At 52.3% G+C, this 12,255-nt stretch overlaps 1 protein-coding gene across 1 annotated transcript in view; it reads left to right on the forward strand.

Annotated features, from left to right (window-relative positions):
- FRMPD1 (FERM and PDZ domain containing 1) overlaps window positions 1-8,596 on the forward strand; it is an 88,532-nt gene extending 79,936 nt beyond the window's left edge. Inside the window, exons 15-16 of the mRNA XM_045882710.3 lie at window positions 2,474-3,262; window positions 6,091-8,596. Of these exons, the coding sequence (XP_045738666.1) occupies window positions 2,474-3,262; window positions 6,091-8,474 (3,173 nt within the window). The 3' untranslated portion in view covers window positions 8,475-8,596. The remainder of the gene's footprint in view (window positions 1-2,473; window positions 3,263-6,090) is intronic.
- Window positions 8,597-12,255: the final 3,659 nt, after the last annotated feature.

Here is a 12,255-nt window from a genome sequence, read left to right on the forward strand (position 1 = left end):
TTGTTGTTTTGGTTTTAACATGGTTTATGAACAAGGGATGATATCTTAGAATCTTACCAGACAATGCAGAGTGGGAGCAGTTGTGAAGGTCTGGTGGTGGGAGGGACTGCTTCTGCTGGGGCAGGGGGCAGTGGGAGGGAAGGCACTCTAGAGGGGGGATGTTTGAAGTAGATCTTGAAAGACTGGTGGAATTAACCAGGCAAAGAAGAGAGGAGAGATCATTTGAAGCAGAGGGGACAACATGGAGGCATGACACAAAGGGCAAGGTCATGATCTGTGAGAAGCTCTCTGTGGTGGCTGGAGCATGTGAAGCCTACAGGGGATGACCAGGCTGCTGAGGAGGGGTCAGGGCCACACTGTGAGGGGGTGACCAGGCTGCTGAGGAGGGGTCGGGGCCACACTGTGAGGGGGTGCCCAGGCTGCTGAGGAGGGGTCGGGGCCACACTGTGAGGGGGTGCCCAGGCTGCTGAGGAGGGGTCGGGGCCACACTGTGAGGGGGTGCCCAGGCTGCTGAGGAGGGGTCGGGGCCACACTGTGAGGGGGTGCCCAGGCTGCTGAGGAGGGGTCGGGGCCACACTGTGAGGGGGTGCCCAGGCTGCTGAGGAGGGGTCGGGGCCACACTGTGAGGAGGTGCCCAGGCTGCTGAGGAGGGGTCAGAGCCACACTGTGAGGGGGTGCCCAGGCTGCTGAGGAGGGGTCAAGGCCACACTGTGAGGGGGTGACCTGGCTGCTATGAAGGGGTCAGGGCCACACTGTGAGGGGGTGACCAGGCTGCTGAGGAGGGGTGGGGGCCACACTGTGAGGGGGTGACCAGGCTGCTGAGGAGGGGTGGGGGCCACACTGTGAGGGGGTGCCCAGGCTGCTGAGGAGGGGTCAAGGCCACACTGTGAGGGGGTGACCGGGCTGCTGAGGAGGGGTCAAGGCCACACTGTGAGGGGGTGACCAGGCTGCTGAGGAGGGGTCAGGGCCACACTGTGAGGGGGTGCCCAGGCTGCTGAGGAAGGGTCAGAGCCACACTGTGAGGGGGTGACCAGGCTGCTGAGGAAGGGTCAGAGCCACACTGTGAGGGGGTGACCAGGCTGCTGAAGAGGGCAGGGCCACACTGTGAGGGGGTGACCAGGCTGCTGAGGAGGGGTCGGGGCCACACTGTGAGGGGGTGCCCAGGCTGCTGAGGAGGGGTCAGGGCCACACTGTGAGGGGATGACCTGGCTGCTATGAAGGGGTCAGGGCCACACTGTGAGGGGGTGACCAGGCTGCTGAGGAGGGGTCAGGACCACACTGTGAGGGGGTGACCAGGCTGCTGAGGAGGGGTCAGGGCCACACTGTGAGGGGGTGACCTGGCTGCTGAGGAGGGGTCAAGGCCACACTGTGAGGGGGTGACCTGGCTGCTGAGGAGGGGTAGGGCCACACTGTGAGGGGGTGACCAGGCTGCTGAGGAGGGGTAGGGCCACACTGTGAGGGGATGACCTGGCTGCTATGAAGGGGTCAGGGCCACACTGTGAGGGGGTGACCAGGCTGCTGAGGAGGGGTAGGGCCACACTGTGAGGGGGTGACCAGGCTGCTGAGGAGGGGTAGGGCCACGCTGTGAGGGGGTGACCAGGCTGCTGAGGAGGGGTTAGGGCCACACTGTGAGGGGGTGACCAGGCTGCTGAAGAGGGCGGGGCCACAGTGTGAGGGGTGACCAAGCTGCTGAGGAGGGATTGGGGCCACACCGTGAGGGGCCTTAACTCCTGTGGGAGAGCTTAGGCTCCTCCCTGTAGGCAGAGGAAGCCATCAGGGGATTTAAGTAGAGTATAATGTGATCAGAGAGAAGTTTTTAGAATTATCACACTGGAGGCTATGGTAGAAGAGAAATTAGAGACCTGGGTCAATGCCCTCAACCTTCCTGCCATGAATTCTCCCTGAGTACCAGCAGCTAGATGAGTTTTGATTGTCCTAAAAGCCCGGTAGCACCAGTGGGTCCCCAAGGCCAGGCTTCAAAATGGTGCCAGCCTACTAGCCTCAGAATCCCACATAAGTTGCCAAGAATACAGATTTTCAGCCCCATTCCCTAGATATTTGACTTAGTACATCAGGGTTAGGGCTGAGGATCTGTTTGATTTTTTAAATATGATTCCCCATTTGGGGACAGGACAGAGCTGGGATTTGAGGAGGGCCTAGCAAACCTGCGTGATGCTGCCCAGAGCAGAGTGAAATCCAGCCACATAACCTCCATGTTTCCACGAACACATAGCTCTCCTCGGAAGTAGTCCTGTCTCCATTACGCCCTTCAGGTAGATGTAGGAAAGTAGCCTGATGTGTGGGGAGAACATGGACTCTGGGATCCCATGTGTCCTGTGTCAGCCAATGCAGCGTGATCTTGGCTGGCCACCCTGGAGAATGGGAGGGCAGGCAGAATGAGGGATGGGAGGACATACATCTCTGCCAGTCCCTGAATGCTGTCACCTAACCCCCGGGGTCCCTTGCATTACAGGCTACGAATCCAGGGCGTGCAGCGACTCAGAGGAGTCCTCTGAACTGGATTGTGTGCTAGAGCCTCTCTCTGACAGACAACTGCTGAAGCTGGGTCCCTGCAGACCGCTCGTCAAAGAGGAGCTGCCTCCTGGGGACAGCCCCACGCCTGAGGCAGCCAGGAGGGGCCCGAGCATCGCCGGGGCCAACAGCATGACAGACAGTGCTGAGTCCGAGGCATCTGACTCGGCCAACACTGAGAGCCGAGGCTGCAGGACCAGTGGCTCCAGTGAGTCCATGGACGCCCTGGAAGAGGATGATTTGGACACTTGCTCTTCCAGCAGGTCTGGCTTCTTCCACTCCAGCTCATCGGGCTTCCCAGAGACTCTCGGTTCCAACAGCCAAGAGGAGAGAAGGAGGATTGAAACCAGTGGCTTCCTCTGTCTCCTGGACCTGGCCCAGAGAGCCAGTCCTCCATGCCAGAAGACAGAGTTTTCTGAGAGTCCCGCTCCTGAGACTTTCAGCTGGGGACCAGAACTGAGTGCAGTCAGGCTGGACCCCAGGCTGTATGAGGGCAGCCAGACCGGCTACTATAGTCTGTGCTCCGGTGTCTCCCTGGCCAGGCACCTGAGCGACAGCTCAGAGAGCACAGCCTCCCGGCAGGGCGGGGACCTGCCGGCCTGCAGTCAGCAGCCCAGCTCCACTCTGGAAGCCCTGGCCCCGCACTTGCCTCCTGCCTTGGAGGATGGTAGCTCGGATGAGGAATACTATGATGCTGCTGACAAGCTCACACCCCCAGATGCCCTCTCAGGTGAGCCCTCCCCAGCAGGTCTGCAGACTCGGCAGGCAGCTCCTGAACACCCAGCAGGGGCAAGGACCGAGCTGGAAGGGAAAACACATGAGTAAAGCAGGGTCCTTGTCCTTGTTTGAGAAGGCCCAGCGGGGCTCAGTGGACCAAGTTATAAGTGTCATAACTTCAAGTCAATGCTACAAGGGAGGTTCAGAGAACTGTAGGCGAGCAAAGATGGGAGGCGCTAATTCAACAGGAAAGGCTTCCCAGAAGAGGTGGCAGATGGACTGGGCCTTGTGTGGTGGACAGAATTTACACAGAGAAGGGTTTGACAGGAGTGCTCAGCAGAGGGAAGTGGCTGTGTCATTACTGACCCTGACGCTACATTAAGTGAGGCTTTGAAGCAAGAAGAACCTGATAGGCCATTGGTGGCCCCTTAAGAGACTTACACATAAGAAAAGGCAGGGGATCTGTTGGTCCTGTTTCTTTCTGGTTCCTTATCCTTTCCTCCACAAAGAGTGTGGGGTGTCTTTCCACATAGAGTGACTTCCTGAGTTGACTTAAGATCCTTGCAGGACACTTACACACACACACACACACAATATGCTGAAGGAAAAAAAAAATTGGAAAATAGCACACAGACATCGATGGTGACCCAGCAGAAGCTGGGGAAGCTGCAGCCCTTTTATTTTTTTTTTCAACCCTTCCCTGTTCCCTGCCCTCCGGTGGTTTCCTGTTGTTGGTGGGAGAGAGGCCAGCTCCTGAGCAGCCCCCATGAGGCACCTCAAGGTCCTCTGTGACATGGCATCTTTCCCTCTCTCTCCGTCCTCCTGAGCCCTCTTTCTGCATACCTACCACAGAGACCTCCTTGCTGTTCTTGAAGAGTGCCATGCTCTTTCCTACCTCTGGCCTTTGTTGTGCTGCTCTTTCCGCCTGAAACACGCCTCACCCTGATCTTTGGCTGTTAATGCCCACCCACCTATCAGGTCCCACCTGGAAATTCACTTCCCCCGAAACATGGACCCGGACTGCCAAGACTAGGGCTATGTTTTCATAGCCTCCTGGGGGCTTCCTGCCTAGTCCTTAGCATTGCCTATAATTGTCTATTTGTGTGATTTTTGTGTTGATGTTTCTCTTCCTCACTAAAAACCCAAGAATTCCTTAGAGTGTAGGAGCTGTGTATTTCACACTCAGCCCTATGTGCCCAGCACATAGTGCCTGGCAATTTTGCTAAATGAATGAATGAACTCTCCACCATCTACCCTGAGTTCATTAATGGACCATACCCCTAGAGAAGGAGAAACTTAGAGCAAGTTTGCACTGTTCTCCAAAGAATCCAGCCAACTGCCATCCATGCCCTCAGCTTTGCCTTGCTGGTCCGGCCATTGTGCAGGGGTCAAGATGGGGGCGCAACAGAGACCGAAACATGGGTGGGCATCAGAATCACCCAAGGGACCAGGTTTAAATACGACAGCTTCTTAGGTGGTGGCCTCCAAGGTTCTGATTGAGGAGGCCTGAGGAGCAGCCTAGGAGATGATAAGGTTTTTAATGAGGTATAGCCAAATTGGAAACAACGGGTCTGAGTCCCTCAGATTCTCAAGTGCTGGGTTATGATCCTGATTCCTTCTGCCTGATTCCCTGGACTTCTTCACAAAGTGCCTCTCCACTCAGAAAGGTCCATCCTGGCATGCACAAAACCCCTCATACCTGCGACTGAGTCGTGACACTTTTTTTTTTTTTTAAGATTTTATTTATTTGAGAGGGAGAGCATGTATGCAGGGGGAGGAACAGAGGGAGAGGGACAAGCTGACTCTGTGCTGAGTGCAGAGCCCGGCATGGGGCTCGATCCCATGACCCCGAGACCACGACCCAAGCCGAAACCAAGAGTCAGACGTCTAACCAACTGAACCATCCAGGTGCCTGGAGTCGTGACACTTTTTGTCAAGAGAAAGCTCCCTCCGTCCTCATGCCTATGGTGGCAATAAGAACAGGGGTGGTAGCAGCTCCTGTCACTGACCTCCTGGTAGACACAGACCTTGTTCTGGGAGCTTGATATGCACCAGTTCACTGAACCTGCGCGGGAGTGCAGGGCTGCCCACTACCACAGGTATGACTGACTTGGGTCGACATAAGCCCAAAGAAAGAGTGTTGGAAAGATGTCAGATAGTTATAGAATTGCTAGCAAATGTGAAGAGCTGGTTTAAACCAGGCCCAGAGACTGTGTGACAGGATTCCTCATCGTATTATCAGGAGACTGTGGCTGCAAAGGATGGGCTCTGCTGCTTATTATTATTATTATTTTTTAAAGATTTATTTATTCTACAGAGAGAGCGCCTGATGTGGGGCTCAAGCTCATGATCCTGAGATCATGACCTGAACCAAAACCAAAAGTCAGACACTTAACCGACCGCGCTCCCAGGCGCCCCTTATTATTATTATTTTAAAGCTATGTGTTCAAGTGTGACAATCTAGGAAATTTGTGGCTGACTTTCTAGGGCATAAATCTGGCTACTTGACTGATTGTGGATAGGGCACAATCATGAAGAGTTCCAACAGACTGTAACCATTGGGGGAGATTTCATTCGTCTCATTTTCATTTTGGTACTGATTTTCATTTCATTTGGTACTGTGACCAAAAGACAATAAAATGGGTTGTGGGCAACCAAGAATCAAAAACTATTATTCCCATTTATTAGATGAGCAAATTGAGGAGGTCAAGAATTAGCATGCCCAAGGTGACCCGGCTCAGTCAGGATTTGAACCCAGGCAACCCTGAGTCCTGAGCCCAAGTTCTCTTAGTCTCTTTGTTTTTCTTCATTTCGTGTACTCTTTCCTTTGTTGATTCTCAGGGCCCAGAGCTGTTCCTGCTGCAGAGCTCAGTGCCACAAGCTTGAAGAATAAGTTTAGCACTTGCACCCCTGAGGATAGCCTGAATCCTGGGCCAGATGGAAGGGAACCAAGCAGAAGGGGAGGGGTGAAGAAGTATGCCAAGACCCTGAGGAAAAGAAGGTCTTTCCTACGGACTGACTACACCTGTCAAGTCTCATTTCCCCTGGTGCCCTCAGCCTCCCTGGAGAGTGTGGACGATGTGTGCTACTACAACAGGGAGCCCTATCTGGCCCTCGGTGCATCCTCCCCAACTGTGTCCTCTCTGCAGGACATGCAGGGTGAGCCTGGCCTCCTAGAGACCAAGGCCCTGGGGCTGCTGGGTCCCTTGAGGAAGACCAAGAGCAAAACCCCAGCCTCCCGGGTCATGGAGATGGAGCCCGAGACCATGGAAACCAAGTCAGTCATCGACTCTCGAGTGTCTTCTATTTCTGCTATTCGCCTCCGGATTGACCTCAACCATAAAGAGAGTTCTGGGGATGCCCCCCCGACTGCCACTGTTGCCAGTTCCCCGGCAAGTACCCCTCACCGTTCCAGTCCAGGCTCACCTGGTCCAGATAATGCTCAGGCAGAGCCTTCCCAAACCTTGTCTCCATTTCAACACTCGGTTGGCAGTGCCCCCAAAGAACTCACCCTCGAGCTTGGGGACAGCACCTCCTCCCTCCCCAGTACTGACCCAAACCCAGATAGAGGCTGCCTGCCCCTCAGCCCAGGGCTGCATAATGCCTCTCAAGCAGCCACTGTAGAGCTGGGAGGAGTCCAGTTGGAAACAGGGCTGGGATCTTTGTCTACAAATCCTCTGCAAGAAACTGCCCCCAAGCGCACACAGCCTCCGTTGTCTCTTCCAATCAGGCCTAGAAGTGGTGAATGTGGAATAAATTCAGCAAAGAAGATGGCTGCCTTTCCTACAGAGGAGGAGCAACAAGGACAGCTCTCTCTGGGACATGACGGAGAAGTTGCAAACAAAAATGGCACCAGTTTATTTCGTGATGAATCTGGGCAAGATTCAGGTGACTCCAGGAGTGGCCTGTGGAATGCTGTGCCACAGACTACAGGTATCAGTGCCCCAGCTGGTGGAATAATAGCCTCGCTCTCCTTGAAGTCTCCTATAACAGGAACTGAGCAGATCCTGCCACATTCCCCCACGGGCCCCAAAGGACAAAGCAGAGAAACCCCAAGCCAAGCCGGCCTGGCCCCAGAGCAAAAACTATTGGAAGAGCTGGATTCAGACCCTGATTTCTTGCTTGGGGACCAGACCATTCCATCAGTCTTCCCTCTGGAGGGGGTCAAGGCTGAGCCACTCAACCATGTGATGGGGGAAGATACAGCCTCTAGGGACCCTCCACAGCAGATCTCTTTTAATCCAGGTCCTTCTTTGCCAAAGCCACTAGCATGTCCCCAAAAGGAGCCCCACTTAGAAGGTTCAAACCATTGCTCACTGTCAGAAAACAAAGGCAAAAGCCCTAGCATCTGCCTTTCTGCTGAGAAGTCTTTCCTGTGCTTTGCCCCAGAAAGTCATCCTAAAGTTTCTGCCAGCCTCAGGATGGCCACGTCTTTGGGGTTCATGGGTACAAATGAGACGGTGGCCCCTAGGATTGGGATGGAGCCGTGCAGCTGCCAGTTCTCCTACGCCACGTGCTTCCGGGGCCTGCAGCCAGACGCAGAGGAAGAAGACAGGAACTTGGAGGCACGCCCCACGGCCCCACTCACCTCACCGCCCTCTGCAGGCAGCCAGCTGGCCCTGCCCTGGAGGCCTGCCCGGGCCCACAGCTGCAGCGCCGAGCCCCTGTCGAGGAGTAGCCACATCTGGCCAGAGTACTGCTCCAGGGCTCTGAGACAGCTGAAAGCTGCCCCAGCCAGCAGCCCAGAGGGCTTCGTCCAACTCACAGAGAGCTTACTGGAATTACAAGATATTCTAGAGGCTTCCTGGGGGGGTGGGAAGAGACACCCCCCGGAGAAGTGCACCTGGCACTTTTCAGAAAGCCGGAGCCGCCTCTGCATGGGTTCCCAGAAGCTCCTGTCAAGCTGTCAACATGTGATCAGAATGGACCAGTCCCCTGAAGAGATGCAGGGCGCCGTGCGGGACACCTTCCAGCACCTGGTCCAGCTGGCCGGCCTGTGCTTCCAGTTCACAGACTGCGGCCGCTGCTCGGGCCGGCACAGGGAGGCGGCTGGGAACCTGAGAGATGTGGTGTACACCTACCACCAGTTCGTGGAGGCTGCTAGGCTGGCCTGTGAGAGAGGCTACCACAACCTGAGTGTGAAACTCTTGGCCCGTCAGTGCACGGCCCTCACGGCTGCCGTGTTCTGTTTGACCCAGAAGTTCCGGGCATCTGCTGCCCTGTGAACGGGCTGCTGGCCCAGGCTCCTGCCCTGCCCTGGACACTGTCCTGAGAAGCCCCTCCATTCCTCCGCCCACCCCTCCAAAATGTTTACTAGAGTATTCAAATAAACTGCTGCTTCATCCTGGCCTGAATCATACAGAGTGGTGATAAGTTTGGGTCAAAAGCACTTACTTGTATTCATTCAACAAACATTCACTAGGGACCTCCTCTGGGTCAGGCCGTGTGTAGGCACTTAGGATATAAAGATGAATAAGACAAGTCCCTGCCCCTGGTCAGGGTGCTCACAGACCCTCAGGGGGGATACAGATAAGTAGATTGCCTTCAGTAAACCGTATGGACTAGGAATTCACCCTGGGGTTGTGGAAGCAAGAGGAACTCACAAACTGTCCCAAGATGACAAGGATGAGGGAGGAAGGTGGGGGGTCACTGAAAAATGGTCTTGACTGCTAATATCACACTGATTTGGCAATAACCTTCACAAATAGGAGTGAATACATGTCAGATTTGATAGATTCTACCTTCATAAGTTTTGGTTTGCGGCACAGGCCTGGTAATTCTTGGCCCCCTCGCTATGACAAGCATAGGTTGCCACTAGGTGGCAGTAAGTCCTTAGTCGCACGGTGACCCACATCCAGGAGTGTATGCCCTGGGCTTCCTCGGAAATTGACTGCACACCAGAATATTGTACCCTTTTTCTGTTGTACATGTCTAAAACTGCAAACATTAAAGCCCTGAATTAGATTTGCCTTTTTAAGAGTAATATTAGAGCAAAAGAAATATATTTAGTACCTTTCTCACTAATCCCAGTTGAGCCAGTTAATCCCTGTTAATCTTAGTGGGACACCGGACAAGCTACTTAACCCCTCCGTGCTTTGGTTTTCTCTCTAAATATTAAGAGTTCCTGCTTTGCAGTGTAGAAATATAGTAAATAATTTAGTAAATACTCAGTAAAAGTCAGGAATAACCCTTGGACTTTATGGGTACCTCTCCTAGTGTGAAACCATTTCCTACATTTTGTTTTCAGACTCCAGGAAAACTGGTTTCAAGATACCCTTGGGATGTCTTTTTCCCCTGGCTTCTCTGTCCAGGCCAAAGCTGGCTTAGACGCTCACCTGGGGCTACTAGAGCTCATTCAAAGGGTCCTTTTGTCCCTCTGGTACTCCTGATCAGTTGTGGGTCTGCACTGGCCCCTTAATTCCTCTCCACCCAGAAAAAGCAGGGGGCAGAATGAGAGTGTTATGTACCTAAGGTCTTGGCAATCGGAGGAAAGCCATATTTTGGGAAAAGACCCCTTCTAAAACCCCTTGTTACCAGTTACTTGTTAACTAACCTTTTAACCAGTCCTTGTGCCAGGAAAAGATTTATTTTCTTAGAGGCTTGTTTCTTTCCACACAATAGTTTGAATAAAATTTAAATAAGGCTCTTGAACATAGATTTGAAGTGCTTTTGTGGCCATGAAAAGTAGGAACAATAGGACACTGAAATAAAAATATGATGTTAAACAGTACATGAACACTTTTACCAGCAGAAAGCTCTGTGAAGAGCTGCATAATCTATATGTTCGAAAGTTGAAGGAAGGAGCTCAGGACTTCAACTCAACCAGGGCTTGAATCCTGGCAGTGTTCTTATAGGCACTTCTCTGGGCCTCAGTTTCCCCAACTGACAAAAGGAATTATTACTAGTCTCATTTAGTGAGGACCTACAGTGTGCCAGATGCCTTAGATACCTTGAATATATTTTCTTATCAATGGGACAACACCCTAAACTAGAGATTGTTATGTAATACACATTCAGCATTATTGTGAGAAATAATCATGAAGGCAGGAAGAAGACTGTGAAGCCTCTGGCACAGTCACTCAGATGTTTACTTCTGTCTTTCTTTGCTTCCTCCCCCACCTCAAATCCATTAACTCTCTTGGATTGCTACTGCATGGAGTTAGTAGGTTGCTCTGCAGTTCCCATGAGGAGTACTAAGTTCCAGAAGTTCCAGGAAATCCCTCATTGTTGAGAAGCTACAATGAGGGATGGGGTCCTGTTTAGCACTTTCTTTGAGATACACAGCCCCCTACATGAAATAGGCAGAATGGGATGCAATGCAAGAGTCAGTTGTTTAATGACTAAGAAACTAGCAGACATTTGCACTTTTCCATCCTTTTTCCACTCACCATCACATTGGCTGATTCATTTCTTTATACAAACATTTGTTACACCCATCCCAAGTGATGCCTGATGCAGGATTATGGATATAAGAATCCTGTCTTCAAGAGCTCCTGGTCTAAGAGATAAGATGACTTGTAGAGATAGAGACCTATAATATAAGGCATTGTCTGCTCAGGGTGACCAAAGAGGACAGATAAGGTGCAATGAGAGCTCAAAGGAGAGAAGTCATTTTGGAGTTGGGCACAGAGTAGTGATCATGGAAGGCTTCCTGTAGGAGGCAGCATTAATTAGAACTATGTCAAGAAGTATTTATTGAGTAGCTACTGAGCATCCTGTCCTGGATTTGGTAGATAGGAAGGTAAGTTTTGGATGTGTTAAGAAAGGAGAAAGATCACTCATTTGGTGGTTCTGTCAACAAATCTTTCCTGTGCAGTGGCACTGGGAATCAAACCATCAACATGATAGATGCTCCCTCAGGAACTTAAAATTAGTAGGAAAGACACAGAAAAAAGATTACTGTTAGAAAGAAATGAAGAGTGCCAAGATGGGGATGGGATGAACTTATCTTACCTGGGTGATCAGTAAAGGCCTCTCTGAAGAGGGAAGGTTTAAGCTGAAGCCTAAAGGATAAGAAGGAGCCAGCCATGGAAAAAGTGAGAGGAATGGGAAGAGTATCTGCAAAGGTCTTTGGTATATTTGAAGCATTTCAAGAAGACAGGTGTGACTGGAACACAGCAATCCAGAGGAAGAGTGATAGGTGAGGTTGGTGGGGCAGCCAGGAACCAGGCCAGGAAGGCCTTGGGAAGGTATATCCAAGTACAATGGGAAGCCACTAGGGTTTGAAATAGAGGAGACATAATCATCTGGCAAAGGGAGGTCCGCTGCGTGGTGGGAGTTGGGGGGGTGGGGGTGCAGGGTAGGAGGGGTGGGAGGAGCAGTTCTGAGGACTTTTCTGTGGGGATGGCCATGAGCTCATTCAAAGGTGAAGAGACACTAGAGCAGTGGCTGGGAGAGAGGAAAGGTATCCAGTTTGGCTGAGTGCAAAGTGCAGGGACTGGTAGGTGTGGTGGGAGCCACTGAAGACCGTTTCACCCACTTTGCAAGCCCTGCTGAGTGGGAAGCCAGGACCAGCTTCTGAGCTGAGAAGAGAGGTTAGCGCTGGGTTTTAGGAAAAGCCTTCTGGGAGATAAAGAATGTTTACTTTTAGCATTTAAAAATTGCTCCAGTAGCAGATAAAGGATGGGACTGAAGGACTAGGGGCAGGGTGGAGGTGCTGCAGGAGCTGTCGAAAGAAGAGTCCAGAGAGGGAAAAAGTGTGGGGTCAGGGAGGGATCCAACAGGGCTGTGGTTTCTTGGGCGGGAGATATTTCCGGCTCATTCATGCTAGGCTCTCTCTGAAAGGGTGAGACCCCTGCGATTACAGGAATAAAGGGAAGAGTGAAGAGTGGCTGATAGTTTTTATCAGGCCGAAGCTTGGAACAGTCTCTTCAGGTCTCTGAGCCTCGCTTTTTCCGTGGATCTGTAAGGTGAGTTGGATAAAGGAGAATGGTCAGAGGCTAGACTCATTCGTTAAGGGTCCAAGCCCGGATATCCCTGTTGTCTGCCTGGAGAGCCAGGTGGTGG

Source organism: Mirounga angustirostris, unplaced genomic scaffold (genome assembly GCF_029215605.1).
Source record: "Mirounga angustirostris isolate CCGP_5_RB_7025 unplaced genomic scaffold, mMirAng1.0.hap1 SCAF_15, whole genome shotgun sequence".
NCBI lineage: Eukaryota > Metazoa > Chordata > Mammalia > Carnivora > Phocidae > Mirounga > Mirounga angustirostris.